A 26,077-nucleotide genomic window follows, 5' to 3' on the forward strand; every position below is an offset into this window, starting at 1 on the left:
TACAAGCACATCTTACCAAATGAAGTACTAAGTAGAGATCTAAATCAATATAAAGAGTATAAAATAAGATGAAGAGATTGCAGGGAAAGGTGACTGATTGACTTCACTTTCCCACATGGCCTATAAATGTGAGAATGAATCCTGATTTTATTTGATTTGAGGTCCAGCAAAGCAGATATATGATGATCACTTCTTTATGGTTCACTGGTTAATTGCTTAGTGGCCAACAATATAGAGTTTGTAGGATGATTACATAAAAAACATATGGAGCCAAAATACAGACACATGCACATACAGAAGCAAGACATTTTAATGGGTACTCTTTTAGAATGATGGAATCTTGCAGTTTATTATTCCTCACGGTTTTCTAGGATTTTATATTTTCTATTATAAGTTGTTTCTTTGATAATAAAAATACAATAAAGTATTACTGTTTAATATTACATGCAAAGATAAAGGGGCAGTATGCCATTCAGAAAAGTGATGATATCATAAATGATTAAACCTACATTGTAGCTTGAAAAATTAAGTGCATCAGATAAAGAGAAAACAGGAAGAAGGATGTCAAAAGAAATGAAAACATGGATGGAATATACTTATCCATGTGATAATCTTTATATGACTCCTTCTTAGAATTCTTCAGGTATTTACATGGTAATCTGATTAAAATATATAACAAATACCCCTTAATCCAAGCATACCAAATATAGCTGTGTGTTCTCCTTGGTGTCTCTACCTGAGCAAACCATAGCAATTGAGAATGCTTCTTTTAACGTTTATTTTGCTGGAAAGGCAGAGACATAAGCATAAAGAAGCTCTTCTATCCTGAGATTCTCACCACAGCTGGGACAGGATCAGGCTAAAGGTTGTAGCAGAGATCTCAATGCAGGCTTCTCACATGGCTGACAAGGATCAAAGTCCTCCTCTGCTTTGCAGAAGGCTTAGAACATCTGCTTGTGTTTGAAAATGTTTCCATCTTATTCTATATTGCATCAAACTTTACTTCTTCCTTTTAAAATATGAAAGAAACTTAAAATCCCTGCTTAAGGTGAAGGAAAGAATATGTGTTCTATATACTCCATGCAGAAGAAGCAACTGAAGAATTGACTGATCTATCATTAGTTTGGAGAGTTCAAAATGATTTCTAATTATTAGTTAGGTAGGGGAAAGAATCCAGAAGTTTGAAAAAACAACTGACAAGTTGGATTCAAAAATATACAGAGAACTTTGCACTTGTTGAAAATTTATATTTTGGGGGACATTAAAGGTATTGTCAATGAGAAATCATTAGACCTTAAGAGATTTAATTTGATTTACCTTTTCTATTAAAAGGGTTCTATTCTTATCAAACCTACATTTGATCCTAAGAAAATTTCTTTCTCTGTGAATTTGTAGTGAAACTAAGCACAAAATCTATTCATTGCAAACTACAGAATTCAAATCCCTGAATTTATAAGTACATTTTTAATTGGTCATTTTCTGAAAGATATTTTACCTTGAATTAAAGTGATATTTCTCAATGTCTGTGAATGTTCCCAATCTTTCAGTCTGAGATCATTAGTGATGTTATTTAGTATTTTCACTTCTCCTTTTATTTCCTGTTCCAAACGAGCTTGTTCTTGTTTCATAGACATAATTTCTGCTGATGCATTGTGCACACGCTCCTTTAATTTGCTGATTTCCTGTGAAAATTAAGTAACCATCCACAACCAAACTATCAAGAGTGAAAGTTAAGCAACCATGGAGAGGCAGACTTTAAAAAAATATGCATGGCAGAGATTTTATGGCATATGAACACGGGAGTTGGAAATATTTTAAAATAATAATTCAGCTACAAAGCATTCTACTTTGTACTAAAAAGCCTAACTTTTTGCATCTACAGCATTCTGCCCAACTCAGTTGAGCTTATCTAAGGTGTATTTCTATTTCCAAATACATACTTGAAAAAAAAATAAATTACGAGCTTGTTACATGGTTTTTAATTTATGGGAAGTAAAGTTTCTTCATAGTATATTTACAACAGAATTATATGTGGATTTGATAGATTCTTAGAAAAATCATAGCAATAAAATTTAATATGATTCTCAGTGGTAATGAACAGTATACATGGATTTTAATCTTAAAATAAATTAATATTTTGCTTATATATATAAATACATATATATCTTCATCTACATATACATGTGAAAGAAATCACATTGTTATTGCATTCTGAAAATGCTCTTAATTTTTACTCAATAATTTATTAAGTGTACCTACCTACTAAATAGAGATGAACTCATTTTCAATACTGCAGTAGAAATCTATTACTTTTGCATAATCTAAGAATTTCTATTCACTGATATTTAAGATACATACAATTTTACCATTTTAAATAATTTTGTAATTAACATCATTTTTTATAAACTCATGTATTCATACTTGTGCTTTCATAGGGTACTTTTCTGGGAATGGATTTGATCAATTACAGCTTTGCTTGGTCAGTAGTAACACACTTTCCTCCAATGATATGCTTCCATTTTGGCCATCATTCTCTACATTCCCCAAGCCTATTTCTTGCACCCAAATACTGAGTAACATTAATATATTTAATTTGAGGAGTATGAGCAAGTGAATAAGAAATCATCATCACAATTCACTCTTCAAATTATGCTGAAGTTAAATTACCCAGCCATCAAGTCTCTGATTTTATTTTCTTTCTGCTCTGCTTTGACTACATTATCTGTCTTTGTAACATGCTTTATGCTCTCATGTTTTCCATTTATATGTGGAAACAAACCAGTGGTCTATAATTCCTTAATGTGGGGCTTACGACAAAGTTATGCTGTCTTGGAGACACTGTGGTGAGAGAATCATTTACAGGAGATTGCCAAGCCTTTCAAGATGGTGAACACGGTAACTTATCTAGATTTATCTCTTCGAGGTCATTATAATCAGGCACAGAGGCTCCTCTCAACTGTGCCTATGTCCATACACTTCCTTCCTTCATCACTGTCACCTCAGGCACAGCATTATATATCTAATAAAGATGAGATGGCAAACATGGATGCTTGAGGGACATCAATACATTTAAAAACTCCACTTGACTTAATTTAGAGAGCTACAGATTGTTCCACTTAGGTCAGGTAGTTTCAAGCAAGACACTGCAATGATTAGGAGACAAGCAAAGGATTTTAGAACCTGAAGACCTAGAATGACCCATAGTTTTCATACTACGGCTCAGATGGCCTTTTCATTCCATTCTTTCAAAACTGCCCCTGGTGCACACATTGTCCAAGTTTACTGGGAGAAGGTAAAATGAGTTTCTTTTTTTAAACTGCTATATAATACCTAGGCACACCCTCCACTTACTATTTAGAAAAAGAGCTTGATAGTTTGTAATCTCAATTTTCCGTAAACAATGGAGAGGATAAATTCCACCCAATCTTTCTTTTAGATCCTCTTTTCCTGGATAGGTATTACACAGGTATCACATACAAATCTTTTCTTCAAGCAACATTTACTGATTCCAGTATTCATTTTAGAAGCAGGGGTATGGAATAGCAGCAGAATGTGAAAGCTGGTTTTGGACTGCATTTCACCAACAGAATCTCCGTATTTAAACGATAAAATGCTATTGTCTTCAGATACCTTAAGATAAAGATGAAGCAAAAACTCCACAATTTTGAGTTATTGAGTCACTCAAGTCATTGATACATATAAGATCTTTTCTTATCCTGTTCATACCTTTCTGTACATACATCAGAGATTTATCCTTGTCTTACATGTGGTGTCAATTGTTAAAAATCACTTGTAATATTTTATCTTTACAGAAAATAATCTCATTTTAAAAAGAATGAATTCAAGAAAACTATAGTATAGTGATGCCTATATCACATAGCAATGTTAGATTTTTATAATATTAATATGATTTGGTATCCTAGGTCTTAGATATTTTATGAAATGAAGATTTTTTTTCACACAGGTACTGAAATTTTAGCCAACTATTTATTTGTGTGAAAAAAATGTAATTGCTTAACAACAAAAATGTGACTCAAAAAATTAATGATTTATTTCTAATTCCTTTTCATTAATGCAATGTTACCCAGATCTTAAAAACAGGAAAGTCAAGAGAACTCAGGAAATTATGGTCTATTGGCCAAACTCAACTCAGAATTTGTTTTTGTGAAGCAACAGTGTATCACAGCTTGACTCCTTTATCTATAGCTACATTCAAGCTTTGAACGGTTGAGCCAGGAAGCTCACAACAGCCCACATTTCCATCTTGTTCACTACACAGAAAATTTTGTTGACAACTATTGTGTCACTCTCTTGGCCATAATATAAGGGGATATCCCACTCTCTATTCTACAGCCTGACAGCAGAAGTGCTTTTCTCAGCGCTATTTTTCCTCAATGTTTACATAATATCTTACTTTGCATAAAAATAGGAAGCTTAATGTCTCTTCAATCCTAAGATGCTTTATCCTATAATGATCCTATCATAGTGAGAAATATACATTATTCAAAATGCAATTCTTTATATATAGTTATTTGTACATATAAAATTTATACATTCTATGAGAGGCAAAACAGACTATTTCAAAGTTTAGATTTTGTGTGGTTTCCATGTAAATGAGGTCACTTTCCTTTGATGATGAAGAAACTATGCCTACCTCTGCAGATAAGATAATCTCAAAGTGATGAATGGTTTAGACAGTCTAAGAAAGTACTTTAGTAGTAGTTACAAAGTAAAAACATATTAACAGAGTCTTTAGCAAATGGAAAAAATACTGATTCGTTGTTGGGAATCTAGAGGAGGTACTAGGTAAACCCATTTGATATCTTTGGTAAGATTTACAGAGAAACAACAGCATGCATGACAATATTGAAATGGATCATGCCACTATTGTGCTACCTAAATAGAAAGGGTCTAAATGGTTTAAATTCTGAGTTTTCCGTACAAACATTCTTACCTCTTGTTCTTCAAGTGCAATCTCTTGGATTTTTCCATTCAGTGTTTCTGTGTAGAGGTGCAAATTAAGCAGTGTCATATTCAGATTTGTTAAGGAACTGGAGATTTCATCTATCGCCTTCCCATGTCCCTGGACTGAGGAAACCAAGGTACTTAGTTGGAAAAGAACATCATTAAGCCTTTGATCAGTTGTCGCACTGAAATTTTGAAAATGCTCTAAATCTATGAGATTTTCTTCAGTATCTGAGATATATTGAATTCTTTTCTCCATGTTGTTAATGTGTTCCATAACAATTTGTTGAAATTTCATTTCATCTTCACTGTCATTTCCTTTTCCCATGAGACTTGAAGAGATACCATTTGCATTAATTGAACCAACTGTGCAATTCTTCATTTCCCATTTCAGGAGTTGAGCTGTATGTTTAAGTAAAAATAAAACAAGTTATGGCTCATATCCATAAATATATCCTTCATTCTATTTTTTATTATCCCATTTTTATCCCATTTTATTGCAACATTTCAAATGCCAGCTTAAATCATGTATTTATTTTAAATACACAATGTATGAATCACACTAAATATATTGTGGAAAAGCAAATTCTTTACCTGTCGGTTTATATTTGTTACATGGTTATGTCATTCTTTTTGAACAGTTACCTATATGAATCTTTCTGAATTTGCCAGTTAGAAAAAATTTTATAGAATATGAAATGTATTCTAACCTATTTCATGGAACTGTTGTTAGAATAAAATAACGCTTAATACAGTTCAGAATATTAAATGTATTATAACCTATTCCACAGAACTATTGTTAAAATGAGATAATGTTTAATACAGATTGTAAAGTAATTGTGTCAAATGTCTAAGCCATGATTATAATGATAAAAACATGGATGGTAAGCAGCAGTAGCAGTGTCATCTTCTATATGAAAAACTGCCAATTTGTGTGCCTTATTCAGCTAAGGGAAATGACGTTTTCAGCTTATATAAGCCCAACTCACAGTGAGTAGAGCAGGCAACTGGAAAAGTAAGTTTTCTATACAAAAATAGCTTTTAAAACTGTATAGATTACAAAACATATATTCATAGTAGGAAATTCAAATAACATGAATAACTACAAGAAATTAATTTACCAGGCATCTTATCATCTCATATTAGACTCTAAAATTTTGGTGCCAAACCTAGCCCTCTTTTTCCAATGGAACATCTTTATTATTACAAAATAAAGATAATGTTTTACATGTAGTTTGGCAACTAATTTTTTTATTTATTGCTATATCATAAATGCTTTTCATATTGTTTAGTATTTTTGTATAAAACTAATTTAATCACTTCAGTGTATTCTAAATTTAGATCTCATGGGTTGATCTAATAAAATTGCTACATTTCATTTGTTCATTTTCAGTAATATAGTCAACATTTTCATGAATAAGCTTATGATTAATTATTTCCCAAGGGAAACATTTCTGTCAAATGGAATTTTGGGGCTACACTAAACTGCTGATACATATTTTCAAAGAGGCATGTGTCCTATAAGTCTTTAGTCTTGTGAAATAATCCAGAACAATCTGCATTAAAGCTTAAAAAAAATGTAAGGTGTGAGCCTTAACTTCCCAAATTAAAATATTACATAATTATTCACAACAAAAAACATGCTAGACACCATGTTAGCACAAATTAGTGATGAATACGATTTTATCAGTTATCCATATATCTCTTAATCTTTTTATATTTTCAGCTGAAAAATATTAGTCAAATTCATATTAGGCTGACCACATATAATCTTGGAAACATGACATGAATTAAAAAAAAGAATAACCATGATTCAACTAAATCTTAAAATTTTAAAAAATCTTTCAGTTAATAAAACACTTTAAATGGAATTTTTATGTACCATATTTTACTTCACTCATCCAGCATACCTGCCAAAACAAATAACTTTTAAAATTTTAGGAGTACATATCAACTATATGCATATGTTTATGATGACAAATGGAGATAAGTATTGTATTTTGGTACTTTTTTCAGAATTATTCTGATTTACAACATAAAGTTGGGATGAGCTACTAAATCCTGTTTTTAAGACATATATTTAGTGAGATCTGCTCCATATTGTGCCAAGTTTCATATGGATGTGAACTTAGAAAACCGAACCATTTTCAGCTTCTCCTCAATCCAACTAGGTTTCTATTCTACTTTTCAGAAATAAACCACTTCAGGATATTCACTGTCAATCCTAACTATACATCTTGACTTGGATAGTATTTTCTAGAAGCCCAGGGATTTTTGAGTCAGAGTCATGAATTTCTTGCTTCCTCCCATCTGCATCCTACCTGGGCTTAGTGGGGGCTACAGTCCTTGGGATTGACTCTGCAGGCCATGGTTTGTGAAGAACGCTGAAATTTTCCCAGATAATTACAGTCTTCATTAGGGAGCTCAACCCCAAAAAGTACTGCTCAGCTCCTCATCTCTAACTATAGAGAAGCATCTAAATAGATGGTATACAGATCACCTCCATTGGTTAGGAGGCTAGTTGGCTGGCCAGACACATCGTGTTCTTTCATGGCTGTAGATATTTGTGTGCTCTGGTGGATATGGTGATAGAGTGAGGTTTCTCGTTTTTAATGGCTAGAACATGAACTAATTTTCACCTGTGGAAAATTTTTTTCTAATGTAAATTTTGGCAACTGGTATTTTTACTGGTTCATGATGTTTTGTTACAAAATTCCAGTTAAACATAAGACAGTAGAGTACAGAAGTTAGGATTCCAAAGTCATACTGAGAACACTAGCTCCAATACAGAGACTCAGTACTTTCATGTGGGTAATAAGAATAATGAGTCCATGTACTTAGAGGATGGTTATAAAATTATATTAAAATAATCTGGGAAAATTTCATTGCCAAGTGTCTGAACATAGTAAATACTCATAAGATTATAGCAACTATGACAACTGTTGTTTATATTAGCATTTCTTTCTTAGCAGAGGGTTCATTCTGTCTTGAAAAAAAATTTTATATGGCTCCTGGCAGAGGAAGTTTGGCCCTGTGCTCAGAGCATTTTCTCGCTGAAATGATTAGTATGCACATAAAAATGTTTCTTATTCCCAGCCTATCTTTTGATACAGCACATGGCCAGATATTTTACAAGCCAAAGAGAAGAGTGGCACCACAAGGCATATAAATTCAAACGCCAATCAAAATTCATCAAACTCAGAAAAAATGATGCTAGGAAAATATTTACATATTTGCTTGAGGTATGTGTCATCCTTGGAAATACTCCAATCTATACCAGTTCAAGTTAAATAAACTCTCAAAAGAAATGTATACCTGGAGACTATCACATTGAGACCAAGCCACATATTCTAATATTTTTTTTTTCTTTGACAGGAACCTATCTAGCTATCTTTAAAGATGTTTTAAGTTATAGCCCTATGAAATATGTGGCTGCATAAACTGGAAGAATATTAATGAGATACAGGCCATTATTTTTCAAGATCTCTTCCCTTCGAAGACTTATGGAAATGTATCTTTCTGCTCTCAGTACTATGAGTAGGTTTTTCAGAAAGACTTCTTTTTTTGTTTTTTTTTTTATATTATAGGTATTGTTAATGTAAATGTTTGTATTTGTCTTTACACTGACAACTAAAATACTTATCATGAAATTTGTAGCCCACCACTAGGAGTATATGGGACTTTGGAGTATAATATATATTTGAAATGATCTAGTCTTTTTCATTTTACTTTCACATGTCTATATTCCTCTTACTCCTTTCTATTCAAATTTTATCCTATTTTTAAATGCGTCACTAACTTTCCAGATTTTTTAACTTAATAAATTTGAGAAACATTGTGTGCCATGAAACTTCTCTTATGAATGTCATATATACAAAACACTGAATACTTTGTGCTGTCACAGTAAGTGAGTCATGAGTGAGTTGCCAAGACTCAGAGCCCTCAAACACTATACCTGCCACTATGGCAATCACGGGTATGAGAACCGCAAACACCAGGAGATACAGGGCAATCAGTGCAGCTTTGAAGGATTTCAGTTTTTCTTGAAGTGGAGGACCATTTTTAGGATCTATGAAAACAAGCAGGAAAGAACAACCTACTATTAGGATGTTTGTTCTTAATTCATTAATTTTTATAAAGGTATCATTATTTATTATCCATATTTTTTAAAAGTAGAAAGGAGACAGATCTCAGAGATTCATTGATTTGCTCCTCAAATACCCACAATAGTTGAGATTAGGCCAACCTAACACCAGGAACGAGGAACTCCGTCTGGATGTTGAACTTGTGTGACATGAGTCAAGTGAGTGAAATTTATCCCGCTGCTTCCAGTGTGCTAATAGGAAGCTGGAATCGTGAGCAGTGCTGAACCCTGAACTCAATGTCTCTGATAGGAGATGCAGGCATCTTAACTGCTATGCCAAATGTACTCATCATTGATGCACAGATCACCAAATACAATATTAGAATAAAACAGGGGAGGCCTATATAGGTCTTCATTTATGCAATAGGAAGCAATAGGACAATCACATGAAAAACTAATACAGATATTACCATGGATATTTAAGTTATTTATCTTCTCTGTAAACATCTACAAGAACATTACTAGGATCCACAAGTTGTACTTGTCCCATTTTGGAACATTAGTTGGTAATTTTTACTATTATTCCTTCCAAATGCAAGCAAAAATTTCACTTTTCTATATTTTTCATGCCAGAATAAATTCCAGATGAAGATGAAGTTCCTCAAGCAATGTAGTCATGCACTACAAACAATGTTTTAGTCAAGGACTGACCTCATATGCAACAGTGTCTCACAAGATTACAATGGAGCTGCAAAACCCCTGTTGCCTAGTAACGGGGTATACATCTCTTGTCCCAATGCAGTGCACTATGTTTGCAGTGATGCTTCTGCAAACAAATGGATTATACTGCCAGCTGTATTAAACTATAGCATAAACAATTATGTACAGAGCACAATATGAGGTAATGATAACAGATGACCATGTTATTGTTTTCTAGTTTTATTCTAGATTTATCATTATTTTAGGACACACTTATTGTTCTATATATTTTTAAGTTTGCAGAATGTACCAAGTCATGCCTGCAATAGCCTAACATTCCCCTAACATTTAGGTTTGTGTAAATAGGCGTTACAATGCTTGTACCATTATGAAAATGCCAAATACAATTTCTCTGTTGTAAAGGGACACATGAATGAATGTAACTATGAATTGATTCCTATTTTGAAATCAGACAAGATAAATATTTATTTTCGGTGACTACTACACAGAAATATGTATTTTTTTAATTTAACTCTACTTCCATAGTTTTCTATCTGGATATTTCATCCAAATGCAGTGTGTATAGAGGACTCAAACAGGTGAAGAATAGCAACTTACATCTTGTCTGAACTTGGGAATGGATCAATGAAGCCCATTCATTAGATATTTTAGAATATATTAATGACAATAATCTTTCCATTTTACACATTCCTATAGGGTAGGAATTCCTAAAGAATGCTAATTTTAGTAGAGGTATACTGATATAGAAAAGAAACTTGTTAGATAAGCAAAACCTTTCTATGACTGTGAATTAAACACCCATTAAAAATTTCCTAAGGTAGTAGTTAAGATACCATTTAGATGTTGTGACAAGAACCAGCTACAATGGGCAATTTATACAGTGAATTACAAGATGATAACTCTCTTTTTCTCTCAACAAAAATGCTTGGTGCAAGAGTTTGGTGTGATGATGATATAGGATGACATATGCATCCTATTTCAGAGTGCTTGGATTTGAGTCACGACTCTCCTCCCAGTTCTGGCTTTTTTGCTAATGTAGATCCTGGGAGGCAGCAGGTGATGTCCCAGGTACTTGGATCCTTGCCACCAACATGAGAGACCCAAACGGAGTACCTGGCATCTGACTCAAACCTAGCCTACCTTGGCTATGGGAGGCAGCGAGTGAGTCAGAGAATAGATGATCTCTCCCTCTCTTTCCATCTCTCAGTCTGTCTGTCCCACTTAAGCAAAAATCAAAAGTTATATAATTAAAATATAAAAATTTATTTTTTGTCATTGTAGATTTTACCTTCATATTATAAATTTATAAATTTTAGACCTTAAATAATGTTTTATAAAATACTGAAAGAAAAAAATAGAAGAAACTGCTTAAAGAATAAAGAAAAAGAAAATACTTAAGGATAAAGAAGAACAACATGTTTATAAAAGATGTCACCTGCCACGCTAAGCCTGAAACCTAAGTGCTAACATCCCTACCAGTGACACCTAAAAGTTTCTGTTGCCTTTCTCTTGCTCCCCACCACCTCCATATTTTATTGTTATCTTTTTTCTATCTGTTTCATTGATGCACCTTCTTACTCATCCTAAGTACAGTACACAAGATCACCGCTGGGGTTGTGTGGCTATGGTCAGTATTCCAGCTTTGCCTCTCGAAGGACTTGTACATGACCCCTTAACCTAAGACTCAAACTCAGGTACTCTGAAAGAAGATGGGGGTGCTCCAAAGAATGTACTAATCCCTGTGCCAAGTGTCTCTCCCAAAATATCATTTTACTGTCCATGTGCACTTGATGTAAGTCTAAGATTGTCACTCTACATACTGACATAACTGGAAGAGCTAACACCTCCTCAGCACCGGTTTCCCTTTTACTTACTTGGAGGAAGCAAGGTTGTCATGGCACGAGCATCAAACTTCACAGATTCAGAATAGCTATCAATGTCCTCCTGCTGATCAGTGAAACTGTTCCACCGCGCCATACTCCTGTCAACACAAGGAAACTGCATTAGTTACTGGCAAAATGGTTGGGTTTCTTTGCATAATGTCTCAATGGCAATTTATAAAGTTCAATGTTGTCAAGGGAAGGAGTATTGAGCTAAATGTGTGCATCCTTCATATGTACCAATATATGAAGCTTAACAATTAAGTTTTGATTTCCACATATAAAGACTTATCTGAGACCAACTCATGTATCTTTGTATGTACAAATGTGTCCAAGTGACAGACAATTGCTGTGTGGCTGAAAAGAAACCCATGTAATTTATTTTAGAATGAATGGTTACAAACATTCGGAATTTTCTGTTCTTTTATCAAGGTATTTTCTACTATATTTCATCAAAGGTTCTGAAATGAGTGTGTTTAACACAGATGTATGAACCATTCTTTTCTGACAAACCATCTGTTTGCCACTCTGAAAAAAGTCTAATCTGGAGATTAAAGAAAGTTTTTCTTTCAATTCTCATTTTTCTTTCTTACTTCTTCCTTCCTTCATTTTCCTTTCCCTTTTTCAGAATTTTTCTCAGTGGAGGCAAAACAAGTAAGTCTCTTTTCCTCATATAGCATAGCCTTACATTTGGAGACATAGTCTATGGTCATGTCTCTTTAATATGTATTGGATTTACTTGGGAACTTAAAATGACAAGTCTCACTCGCTGATTTTCTGATAGTTGGATTGGCAGTCATGTATTTACAATTCTTTTTGTTTGTTTTAAAGATTCATTTTAATTTTCTTATAAAGTCAGATTTACAGAGAGAAGGTGAAAAAGAAAGATCCGTCCGTTGATTAACAACCCAGTGGCTGCGATGGCAGAGCAAAGCTGATTCCAGGCCAGAAGCCAAGACCCTCCTCCATGACTCCCATGTGGCTGCAGGGTTCCAAGGCTTTGGGCCACCTTCTGCTGCTTTCCCAGGCTACAAACGAGGTGCTGGATTGGGAAGTGGAGCAGCCAGGACAGGAACTGCTACCCATTTGGGAACCAGGCATATGTAAGGCAAGGACTTTAGCAAATAGGCTATTTCACATGAATTTACAATTCTTCCAAGTCACGAAGGATAGTGTTAATGTTGATTGGAAGACCACGTTTTAAAAGAAAGGAAACTGTACAACATTGTTCAGTTAATGTTTTTGATACAGTTAGTTTAACTCCAACAACTTTTGGTTATTTTTCTGGTTTCCTCTGATTTATGGATTTAAGATAGAATGGTTTTAACCAGTTCAGAAAAGGAGGGACCACCATTCATATATAAATGTATATCCTACTTTGGGGAAAGCCATTGCTAGATAAGGATATGACTCCTGTCCACACGTAATTTTTTTATACTTAGTAAGGGGATTCTTGGAAATAACAAGCCTTCTACACATATAATTTCTAAGTACTTCTCTCCATAAATTCATATTGATCTTTGGGAGAAAGGGATAGGGTAGAATAGATACAAGAATTCAAATGCCTATTCAAGCACAAGAACACAAATTGAGAAAATACTGTGTGAAGCAAATCTGTATGATTCAAATCTAGACTGCCTTTTTACTTCTTCACTTCTGCCTTGTACTATTATTAGCTTTGGATTAGAGTTTTCTTCAGCAAGAAAGCAAATGAAAACAGACAAACAAATAAAAAACAAGAAAAATCCTGAGCCAAGGAAGTTTAGCTCTGTCATAACGGTTTTAACTCTGAACATTTGTAAAAGACGGACTCAAAAAGCACGTGTCCATATGTATCAGAGATATAACAAACAAAAGCAGTTGTTTAAGATTTAGTTATTTGTTTTATTGAAAAGTCAGAATTACAGAGAGAAGGATATTCTACACACTGGTTCAGTCCCTAAGCGGCCACAATGGCCAGAGCTGAGCCATTCCAAAGCCAAGAGCCAGGATCTTCTTCCAGGTGTCCCACGGAGGTACATGGTCCCAAGGCTTTGGGCCATCCTCGACTGCTCTCCCAGGCCACAAGCAGGGAGCTGGATGGGAAGTGGAGCATCCAGGACACAAACTGGAGCCTGTATGGTATCTTGGCACATGCAAGGTGAGGACTTTAGCCACTAGGCTACCACACTGGGCCCAACAAATCAGTTCTTTTTGGACTGCGTGCTGTTTTCCCTTCTTTGACTATGATCTTTGTCTTCACATTTGAGACATCTTTGCTCCATTTTCACATAAATGCAATGGAAACATCTCAGATTATTAACTCTGATTTCCAGCAAAAAATGTTTATGAAAAAGGTGAAAATGTTTGAATCTAACTATCTGTGGGTTGAGTACCACTGAAGGGCAAACCTTGCATCTGGTTTTGCTCTACACTGCATCTGCAGAGACAAAAGAAGCATGGGGACATTGACTGTAAAAAAATTAATGAATCATCTGAAATGTCTTTGGTAAGACTGCAATCTCATCCATTACATTCCTTTTGTTTCTGAAGTGAGGTGATACATGGATCAATGAGTTGTCTCTATCTGATACAGAAATTCTTAGCAAACGGACAAAGTCCATGATTCAGATTTAGTCTTTCCCTCCCACCTGCCTGCCTGCCTGTCTCCCTTCCTTCCCTCTTCTCTCTCACTGTCTTTTCTGCAGTAATTTGTCTGACAGCTTTTAGGGTTCTTTTTACCCTGTTGAATCATTGCTTCAAACTTGCTATGCCTTTGCTTTCATTCTGTCAGGCCCCACTGACAGCTTCCTCATCCCACTGCAGTTTCCATAGAGGCTCTGTCAATGCAATGGTTCGGGTAACTCGGGCTCATTTAGAATGATCTTAGTTGCTTGGAATATTGATCAACCCTGACTATCAGCTTCCAAACACCAATGATGTTTTCTGGTCATTATGTCACTTCTTGTCCTGCAGTTTCCCTCCCAAACTCTCATCTCTTGCCCTTCCAGGAGTCAAGTTCTTTGAGAATCACAGCTTAGCACACATGCAGAATGTAGATGGAAAGATAAACATTAGACACTCTGTCAGCATTATTTGCCTTGAGCAGTTTGTGGACACTCCTTTACTCAACATTTGTTGTCGCAAAAATACTATCGATAGTGAGCTTCCACAACAAAGCAGACCCTTCATATTGTTTGGGCTGATGTCTCTCAAATCATCAGCTGTGTTTAAATCTCTTTAAATATATATTACAGTACTTTAATAAGGACGATAAGAATTCTCCCGGCAACAAAACATAAGCATTTTCTTATTTTTAAAATGAGAGAGGTGATCAATCTTGAATGACAACCCAGTGATCCATCCAGGTCTCAGCAAAGCAGCATACATGTTAGTTTTCTGTCAACTTGGCTTAATCATTACAGCAAACTATCACATCACACGCTCTGCAAGAAAGCAGGATGTCAGGATCAACGGACATGGAATATGCTCACCTTGAGCAATCTTGTGCACAAATGTGTAACACTAAAAACTCCGTCATTGATTCATCACTGACATCAAGATCTATGTACAGAGGCAAAGGCATATTACCAAAGAGAGAAGCTAACTCTTTGGGGAGAGTAGGTTTTCAAGGTAAGCACATAGAACAAATCTAATTTTATCAAGACAGAAACATAAGCAGAGCCTTGAGGGTAGGAGATTATTTCAGGATGGAAAATGGAGTAAGAGGCAGGAAAGTATGCACAACACAAGACCTTAGAGTGACTCAGCATCAAAGAAGTGGCAAGTCAGGGCATGACTCAGCAAAACAGCCTGGCCAGGCTTGTTCCTGGGAGCATCCTGCTCATCACGCTCTCCTTTCATTAATCTGATTTCTCAACTCAAAGCATAATTGTGAAATCACTTTCTATTACAAGTTAAACTTAAATATATATACATATAATTTTTGCTTTAGTAGTAAACATTGCTAGTAACACATTGTATCATCTGTTAAATGTTTTGCTTTTCTTCCATTTACCCTGTCATAGAGATGAAGGTTTTTAAAATTCTGATATATGAACTCTTTCTCTCCATTGCTTATAGAGATGATAATAAATATTTCATTGATTATTATGTTTTAAACAATCCTTTCCTTGGGAAAAACTCAACACATTTAGAAAGAAAATCCTTCAGCCAATGACTAGTGTTTGTCCAACTGAAAATATTTCCTCTTTTAGGGTATTTCCAAGAGCTCACTCAAAAAGTTAAGGATAAGTTTACGGGGAGGGCATGTTGCACAATGTATTAAGCCATTTGACTGGACTGTTGTTCCAATCCACGTTCCTACTAATGAAGCCTAGTGGGCGGAAGATGGCAGTTCAAGTTCTCGGCCCTTTGACACCTATGTGGGAGACAAGGATAGTGTTCCTGACTCACTTTCTCTCTCCTTTCCTCTCTCCCTCTGTCTTTCATGCAAATAAAAATAACTTTAAAACTTTTTTTTGAAAGTCCTAAAATCTGTGCATTTTTTCCTAATTTGTATTTTGCATAATCTTTATGATGACTTTTCACATGCTATTGCAGACTGGCAAAGGATCTACCAAGGAGATGAACATTAAGCATCTACTGAATGGAAAAATGAATAGAAACATCTTTTTTCCCTCTGGCTATCCTGGAACATCATTAGAAGATTTTTGTCTTTTGGAGTAATGTACTCTGGCACATCATTAGGAGCTTTCTGTTTTCTGGAGCAATGAATAGAAGGAGTTGGTTCATCATGAACTCCATGGAATATTTTGTACATATATATTTTTTTTTCAGAATAAAAAGATTAACTTAATCATAAAAACTGTTATCATAGGATTACTGGTGCTTTCTGTTATTGCTTTTTTTCTAATATTCATACTCTTCCTGGAAATATCATATGCTTCAATGACATGAACTACTTTTTTATGTTCATCAAGTCAATACATCCATTAGATCATGTAACTCAGATTTTTAGCATACAGATAAAGACAATGATGAATATTCCACATCAACCTAACATCTTTTTCCAGGATTCTTGATGTCAGCATACCATCCATGGATAGTAACAATATATCATAGCAACCACTTCAAATTACCATCAACTTCTTATGACTCACAGATGACAGTTCCACATATAAGATATAGAAGCTAAGAAAGTACAGAAACCATAATCCAGAGTTTTATTCCAGAACACTCTCACCCACATGAACCTTGCCTGACCACAGGACAACTCCTGACTTCCTGAACTCATTCCTTTCACTTTGTCCCAATTTTTGGAATTCAGCTTATTTTTATCTATCTTGGCCAGGCATCTTTGAACAGTAGCAATGAAATAGACAATTAAGGGGAAATCCAAGAGCATTTAAAAACAGAAGGAAATTAAAAGAATTAATTTTTTTCACAATGCACTTTTTCAAAGTGCTGCCAAAACACAGCACTTTAGCACAGGAGGAAAAAAATTACACAATAGAAACTATTTTTCAGGAAAAAATATGAGAGATACAAACATAAGAACAAAATATTTACTATATGACTGAAGGGAAAAAAGACTAGAAATGAAGGAACTTTCTAATACTAGAATAAAAACAGGAGGTAGCCAAGGTTATAAAAAAACAAACCTTCAAGGCATGGGAGGATATCTACAATCGGCAATAGGTATTCTGGAATGTTTTACTGGTGCAGTGGAATTAGAAGCAGATATGAGAGATCAATAAATAGCACATATCTAAAAATGAAAGGCCTTGCTGTTCTCCAGAAATTCACTCATGCTTATGCTTGTGTCTAGAAGAGAGACACTGATGTTGGATGGAGACAGTGTAGTGAAGGAATCAGAGTTTCACAGGCAGGTCTCTTCCTCTCCCCATTGGTTAACTGCAGCGTATTCCAAGGCTCCGTGTCTGTCCTCTTTCTTCTGACTATCCAGTCCCTCGCTGATCCAATGAGCTTCCCCAATTAACACCTCTGTAAGGCTACTGACCCTTCCATTTTAATCTTCTGTAGAGACTTCTCAACATTCAGATCCATTTGTGTACCTGCCAAGTAATACCTCTTACTAGATTTCTAAGTTGCATGGCAACAGAAAACAAGGAGAAAGAGAAAATCCTCTATCCACTGGTTCACTCCCCAAATGCTTCAACAGTCAGTCTAAGCCAAGGATGAAGGCAGAAACTAGGAATTCCATGTGCATGGTGGTATTCAAGTTCCTTAGCTCTCATCAGTTGCAGAACATTTAGTGAGATACTGGATTGAAAGCAGAGGTGTTGGAACAGGTGCAAGTACTTTGACAGCAGATGCAGGCTCCCATGTGCACAATGTTTGTACAACGATGTACAATGTTTGCCCCAATTAGCTTGTTTTCAACCTAATGAAAAATCTAACTCCTTATTACTACCCAGCTATCATTTTGTCCAAGTCACATCAATTTCCTGCCCTTGTTTGCTTTAGTAGTCTAATCGTCTAACTGGCCTTCTTCCTTCACTCTGACATTTTCTTGTGGCATTTTGTTGGGTACATACCTCCTTTAGTGAGCCAGATCATGTTTCTCCCTTGCCTCAATGCTCCTTAACCACTTCCCATGTCACTCAGATCCCAGCTAAAAGTTCACTCTTTTTAATTTTTTTTTATTTTTATTTATTTATAATTTTTTTAAGTTCAGTCTTTCTTGACCATTAATCATTTGCTCTCTCCCATCCTGGCTTGGTTTTTCACCTGTCAACCCCAAATCTATTTTATTCATTTGCCTCATCTATTGTCTATCTTCTCTCAGAATAGATCCATGAGTTCGAAATCTCCTTGTTTTAGTGACCAGAGTCCCTGACACTTACAAGATGATCACTACATACACAATCTATCATTAAAAACTGCATATAAGATATCTACAAAAGATATGTATTATAAAAATGTGCATAAAAACTACTGTTACGTGTATTATGAAAATACTGTGTATATATTCCTTTTTTACACTAACATAAACTTATTTTAATTCTAATACACTTTTTCACAGACCCTTGTAAGAGACAAAACATCTCATAAGATGACTGTATTTCATACATTCGCTCATGTCTCAAGAAAAGTTCAAATTAGACTAAAACAGAAATTCAAAAAGATCTTTTACACATTGGGAAATAAAATACTCTTCACAGGTTGTAAGCAGTCAATTTAAACAAAAAAGAAGTGTCTTTAATGGCTCTCCTTTACATCAGAGCTATTTCTTATTAGAATCACCAGATTAGGGGGGAAGAAAAGGAATCACCCGATTATTTCAGCTCCTCAACTGGCTATCATAACTCTAATCATTTTCAAGAAATGTTACAGTATGCATATGTATAAGGTTTCTTAGAAGCCAGTGAGCAGTTCACGACCTCCAAGCGTGCCTTTCCATGCTGTTACTAAATGTGCAGGAAAAAGTAACTTCATGTAGCTACTTCTCTCATGAAACGTGAAAGTACTGGTAAAGGATTGCGCAACCTCTGCGCTTGTGTAATTTAACACTACATTCTCATGAGAAGTGAAACACATTCCCGCAATATCAGCATTCAAGATATACAACAGGAAAACTCTAGTGAAAAATTATCAAGGTTAACTTGTTTGGAACTGTGGCCATTTTTGGCTCCAGTTTTAAATAAAACTTTGGTGGTGATATTAGTAAGTTAGACTATAATGTGTCTGCCTATCACCATACTATAGGAAAAATGTCCTGATTTTGCATATTAAAGGTGAGTGTTTTTAATGTAAGTATCTGTGGAGGTATATGCTATATAGTTAATGACACAGTGTATGCATTTACCATAAATGTGTCTCAGTATTTTTATATTTAAATAAGTTTTTCAAATCTAAAATCATCTGTTATCTAACAATTCAACAAATGCATGTTTCCTATTAATAAAGCCATTACCCTACAACAGAATTCTTCATTTTAAATTTTTCTTCTCTTTCTTTTGGAGGGTAATATTTTACTGAAATAAATAATATTGAAAACATTTTCATTATTTACCTTTATTGTTTTGAAATATTTTAGGATAAATAGCCATAGTTTCAATTATCAGTAACTGCATCCTAAATCCATTTTTTAAAAGATTGTGTGACTTTACAAATATTCCAGTCATATATAACTGTGACAATTTTTAAAAAATTAATCATTAAATGAAGTTTCAAAGTGGCTTTTTCTTCAATGTTTCAAAAATCATTTTTCAAGATATAGTTTTATAGGCATGGGGTTCTACTTTTAATTCTTATTATTTTTAATTACTATTACAGAAAAAAGAGATTTGTAATTTTATTTCTTTTTTACTGGGTTACTATCTTTCTTCATACATTACACTTACATACTTACAGATGCTTCCGGCATGCATAAGTGTACATAAATAAGTTCTTTATATAAAAAATATGTATTTACCTTTTGCCTTTTCATATTAAACATACATTTCTTTCTTCTAAAACCCTTCCCTGTCTAACTAAATGTGTCATGCAATTCTTAAGGCTGATTTCATGTCAAGATTTCAAACAAGTAGTAATCTTGCAATACTCTTTCTTATTTGAAAGTTAAACTTTGAGGTTTGCAAGCACAGTTGAAAACATACATACACATATAATGCAAACAAAGCATACTTGTGAAGCCAACTGCTCAGCTCTTCAGCTGTCTTTTGCAGGGAAGTTTCTAGTAGGAAATGGAAACACCTTGAGTCTGATGCCACTGTATTCTTCTTTGGTAATAATGGAGAAACAGCATCATTTTTTTTTTTGCATCTAAAATCTAGAAATGAATATTGGCTATGCCATTAGATAGCCATGTGAAACTAGGCAAAGTTCTTAACTTTTTGAATTGCGAGACATTTTGTAAAATATTACAATGTTGATGACAGTGAGTTTAAAAATTGTCTAGCACATAGAAAGCATTAATAAATGAAGCACAATTATTTTCTAATGTCATGTTTATATTTCCTCATTTATTCTGATAATTGCTCCATAAGATATATGGTACTATTTTCTCCATGTTACAATTTAGGAAGCCAAAATGTAATGTTTAAGAAGATGGTCAATGTCGCACAGCTAGAAGAGTGGAGAGATAAGATTTGACTAGAAGCAGGCAGTGAGAACAGCAGCTCCTGATTACTGCATACGGTTTATAACCATGGCATAAGCCATTCACAATCCCATGATCAATGGGGATGTCAAGCCCCATTTGCTACCATGTAAATATAATCCATTTTTGAAAAGATGAACTTAACTTCTACATTTCCATGAACAGGGTTATTTTAATAGTTTCTTTCTCTTCTTGAAGGAATTTTTCTCTTCTTTTATATTCCCATACTAGCAATTTGTAACACTTCCATAATACTTAAAGGTGTCTACTTAGATATATGTTTTAGATCATAACCACTGTGAGGACAATAAAATCTCTTCATCACCTCTAGTTCAGTGAAGTGTTACGATAGATTTCCAGTCAATATTTACTATATGAACAAGTAAAGAAAATAAAACACATTAACCAAATAACTGTTAATCAAAAACTGAGGAAGGAAAGGAGAATAACTAAAATGTGTTAAAACATATTGAATAAGTCATTATTTTTTTAAAAAGATGCATAATTACATGACAAAATTGTTCAAACAAAAAACATCTAATATATTTCATATGCATGTATACATACACATATTCACTCTTGTAAACATTAGTAGAATTCCTATTTTTTATTGAAAACAACCAAACCAACATATTAGTAAAATAAATTATTAGTAATAATATTAATTATACTATATCCTTTACCACAAACACACACAGAGTACATATTTAAAATCAATAGGAACAAATATGGAAAAAAATACTAAAGTAAGTCTTTTACCGTGACTTCTTGGAGAAGGCAGCAATGATTTATCCGCTTCCCTCTCTTTAAAATTGAAACCCCAAATCTTTATCTCCTAGTATTTCAACGTCTAGTCCATGAAGAGAGGAAATGACACATCTGAGTGTTGAAAATCTTTCTGAACAATGTATTTCAATAGCACTCTTATCACTGCACAACTTTGCAAAATCTAAATTTGTCAGACAACTGACTCCTCTTCCCACTCAGGACATAAAAAAAGAAAGCAAAAAAGAGAAGTTAAGGGAGAAGAAACAAGGGTCATTGGAATACTGCACACAGCTTACAGAGGGTGGATTTTTTTTCTCCTTATAAGAAGTTAGATATACCTTCTATAACATTCACTATCCCCCCTAGCAGTAGGCAACTATTTAGGTTGCATTTTACCTAGGCAAGTATTACACTGATGGGAGAAAAGCAGCTAATAGCTGGTGGACATCCTGAGCTTGGTTAATGCCAGATTTGTGTTAACTATACCAGTGTGCCAGCAAAGTTGCCTATTCTACTCCCTTTTTAAAAAAAAATAAAAGATATGTCAGGGGCAGAGTCCAGAATGCCAGCAGACAGGGTCTGGGTACCTACATACAAGCATGCATAGGCCCCAGGTAGGTGGGCAGGATCCCAAGGCAGCATAAACATACTGCTTAGAGGACTGAGCTTGGAGGTTTACATGCTCACAGGCACCGGGGGGCGGGGGGGGGAGGAGGCTGTGCATTACTCAGGGAAGCAGATCTAGAGATGTGTGGGAGGGAGGGAGGACTGCTGAGGGAGAGTGTGATAGGTGAGAAGCGACTTCTTGGGGACTTCCACCAATCAGGCTACTCCACTTGCAGGTAAACAAGGGGACTGAGACTGTGTGATTTAGAGGAGGGAAAGTAGAGGTCATTTGCATGCCAAACCAAAACACCCACTCACATGGGAGACCGAGCTGGGCTTGTTGGTATAACCACCATCTACTGGAACACATGAAAGCCATGGCTGGGGGGGCCTGTCAGGTCTCGACCACAGCACTCACTAGTGAGTGTTGGGGCAGCGGGTGGGCCAGGTTAGGCTGGGCCACCACACTAACCAGCATGTGAGAAAATCGAGTCTGGAAGTAGATTCTGTAGAGGATCAATGTACAATTGAAACTGTGGGACTGCCATACAGCTGGTTTGCTTAATGGCTGGGGTGGTTCCAGGTCAAACTAGACATGATCGTGGAACTCATCAACGTTCATGCATACAGGGTTTGGGAACAGGCTGGGCTGGTTCAGACTGTAGCACCCACAGGTGCACCCAAGTATTGGATGTGGGGCAGGCCAGGCCACAACATCCACCAGCATATCCAAAGTCTAAGACTGGGGGTGGGGGGCAGACTGTGCAAGATAAGGGCATAGCACCCACTGGCACATGTAAGATCTGGTCTGGGAGTGGGACTGGTGGGGGAACTTGGGGAACTTCCCTTGTGGGCTGTAACTCCCTCTGGAGAGCACTTGAATCAAACTTGGGTGTAGGCTAGGCTGGGCAAGGTCGTTCCATTTGTCAGCAGGTGTGTGGACTGGCTCTGTAGAGGGTAGACTGAGCCACGCCAGGCCAAAATGGAGCCAGAATGGGATGTGGACCAGGTTAGGCTAGGTTATCCAATTACTGATTTGCATGAAAGCCAGGGCTGGGGAAAGGCTCGGCCAGCAAGAGTTAGGACTGGGGGAGGGCCAGGCCACACCAGGCTGCAGCATCTGATAGCAAAGGCCAAGAAGGGGGATGGATTATGCTGGCCTGAGCCAGAGGAACCAATGACATACACATTATCTGTAGCTGGGAGCAAGCCTGGTCTGTGAGCTAAGAGGATGCCCTTGCTGTTTTGCTGCAGTTCCTACTGCTGAGCATAAGATCCGAAAGGGGGGCAACAAACTAAGCAGGACATAGCTGCAGTTTTCCTTGGCTTGAGCGTGCACTGGGGCTGGGGTGTGCCATAATGAGTTAGGCTCCAGCACCCAGTGGTGCTCATAGGAGCCAGAGTGGGTGCAGAACATGCTGAGCTAGGTCTCTGGACCAGCTAAGCCACACAAGCTGGGTCTGGGAGTGAGCCTAGCAGGACTGGGCTGTAGTACCCAACAGTAAGAGCCAGAACGGGTCTGGGCTAGTTAGGCAGGGCTGTTGTACCTGCCAGGACAGAAGATGAGCCTAGGCAGGTTGGGACAAGAACCCACCAGTGTTTGCAAGATCTGCCACTGGGAGGCAACCTGATAGAAGAGTCTGGAGAACTCCTCTGTCAGGATGCAGTCCCTGCAGGTGAGCGCAAGAACCAAGGCTGGGAGCAGTCCAGGCCAAGCTAGGTTATAGTACCTGCCAGCATAGGTATGATTCAGGTCTGGGGGTGGGCCAGGCTAGGCCAGTTCATAGCACCAACTGGCAGATTTGAGAACCAGGACAGGGTGCAGGACAGGTCAGGGTTGGGCCACAACACCCACCAATTCACATTAGGGTAGGACTAGGGTTGTCCAGGCCAGACTAGCTGGCAGTGCAGCACCCACCAGCATGAGCTGGAACTAGGGATGGACCAGGCCGAGCCAGCTTGCACTATCCTCCAGTGAATGCCAAGGTGAGGCAAGCCATGCAACACTGGGCCACAGTACCCAGCAGCACACAGAACACCTTGGGAAATGCAGTGAACCTGGCACAAGGGATCCAGGGACTCCCTTGCTGGGCCACTGTTCCAACTGGTGCTCATGAGAACTGGGACGGGGCAAACGGTTGGCAGGGCTACAAAGCCCACTGGCCTGCATGTGAGCTGGGTGTGGTGGAGAGCCAGGCTGTGCTAAGCAACCATATTCACTGGTGCAGGCTAAACAAGAGTAGTGGGCCTAGTAGAGAAATTGTGGACACCCTTCTCATGGCCTGCAACTCCCACCAGTGAGCATGAGAATGAGGGCTGGAGGTGGACTCGGCTGGACAGGCGGTGACACCAGCTGGCATGAACATAGGTTGGATATCAGGGTCAGTTGGACTGAGCTAGGTTCCAACATCCATTGATGTGTGCGAGAGCTGAATGTGATATGGGACAGACTGGACCAGGTTGCTACACATACTGGCATGCACAAGAACCAGGGCTGGGGGAAGGCCTGGTGGGGTTTTTGGGAGTCACTCTGACTAGGCTTTAGTTCCTGGTGGTGTGCATGAGAGCTGAGTGCATAGTAGGCTGGGTTGGACAGGGCTGCAGCATCCATCAGTTTGTGTATGAGATAGGGCTGGAAAAAGAATTGATCCAACAACTGTGACCACCAGTATGTGTGTAGGCTGATGTGGATGACTGAGCTGGACCCCGTACCATCTGGCACACATGGGAGTCAGTTTTGGGGTCACCTCTGGTGAGGTTTCTTTTGGGATCTCCCCAACTGTGCCACTGAATTTAGAACTAACCATGGGGAAAATCACAGAATCTGTGGTCTGACCTTGGAGTACATGTGGCAGATCTGGGTCTCTCTGGTGGCTGAGGCTTATGCCGTGGATGGCAGGCCCAGATGCTCATGCACACAGCAATCAGTTCTTTGAGGACTGTATAGGACATCTAGTTCCATGGAGGGCAGAACAAACTGAACAGCTCTCCTGGTAAAGTTTTGACAGCGTGTGTCTGGATGAATCAAGACTCTAAGTTGGACTATGTCAGCCAATGGTCCTTGAAGGATCTCTAAGGATCTCTTCAACATTGGAGTAACAAAATCAATAGCATGTAGAACTATCAAAACCACTTAAGCAGTGCCCTTGGAAAATGTTTCACATCAGGTACCCTGGAATGACATCAGGTAGTCGTCCACCATTCCAGGGTGCTCCCAGCACCCCTCTCCCCTTTTTTCCCCTTTCCCCAGACACAGGAAGAAAAAAAAAGCATTGGAGGCAGTTGTCTCATCTACTTTTTCCTATTACTCAACCCTCCTCACTCTAATCAGTGGTCCACAAGGGTATGCATCTTTCTCAACTATCTAAACATCATCAAAAATGAAATGAAATTATCATTAAAAAATTCACTATTCCTCACAATCTCTATTTTCACATTATACTACTGAGGGAAGAGTCAATGGTTAAGTAATTTATTTTTATTCCTCTATTTTCCTGTACATTTTATCCCTAGCCTCAAACACAAGATGCTTGAGGACAGAATATAATCCCTAATAACTAAAAGCAATAGTCAACTAATGCTAACTTGCTTAACTCTCCCTATGCTGGCATTAGCATTGTCTAATCTTTGAAGCACCCCAGTCGTACTATGGAGGTAAATGGTCTCCAGAACTGGAGCTGGAGAAAGGAATTGCCCTTTACCTTCAGCCACCCAGGTTATCCATGCACATTGTACAAGCTAAGGTATTATACACAGTAAGATACCTTCAGGGATGGGCACTGGGCGAGGAGGTGGACACTACCTGGGAGTGCCTGGAATTACTGATTTTGAGTTATGGGTACATGACTCTACTGAATGCAGCTCCCCGCTAACACCAACCCTGAGGAGACAGGAAATAATGGCTCCGGTACTGGGGTCCCTGTCACATAGAAGACCAGGAGTTTTGGGCCACTGGCTTTGACCTGATAGAGCCTCAGGTGTGTTGCA

The 26,077-nt window shown here is 37.0% G+C and overlaps 1 protein-coding gene across 3 annotated transcripts in view; it reads right to left on the bottom strand.

Annotated features, from left to right (window-relative positions):
* The window catches only part of MSR1 (macrophage scavenger receptor 1), an 83,750-nt gene that overhangs the window by 39,726 nt on the left and 17,947 nt on the right, over positions 1-26,077 (bottom strand). The window contains exons 1-5 of one of the 3 annotated variants that reach the window (XM_004597836.2): positions 21,476-21,618; positions 11,644-11,750; positions 8,921-9,034; positions 4,955-5,367; positions 1,496-1,682 (exon numbers count right to left, since the gene is read on the bottom strand). In XM_004597836.2, the coding sequence (XP_004597893.2) occupies positions 1,496-1,682; positions 4,955-5,367; positions 8,921-9,034; positions 11,644-11,746 (817 nt within the window). In that variant the 5' untranslated portion in view covers positions 11,747-11,750; positions 21,476-21,618. Of the gene's footprint in view, positions 1-1,495; positions 1,683-4,954; positions 5,368-8,920; positions 9,035-11,643; positions 11,751-21,475; positions 21,619-26,077 lie in introns of those variants that run through there. The other 2 variants (XM_058669867.1, XM_058669866.1) reach the window with 2 other exon arrangements.

The sequence above is a fragment of the Ochotona princeps genome, chromosome 11 (assembly GCF_030435755.1).
Source record: "Ochotona princeps isolate mOchPri1 chromosome 11, mOchPri1.hap1, whole genome shotgun sequence".
Classification (NCBI taxonomy): domain Eukaryota; kingdom Metazoa; phylum Chordata; class Mammalia; order Lagomorpha; family Ochotonidae; genus Ochotona; species Ochotona princeps.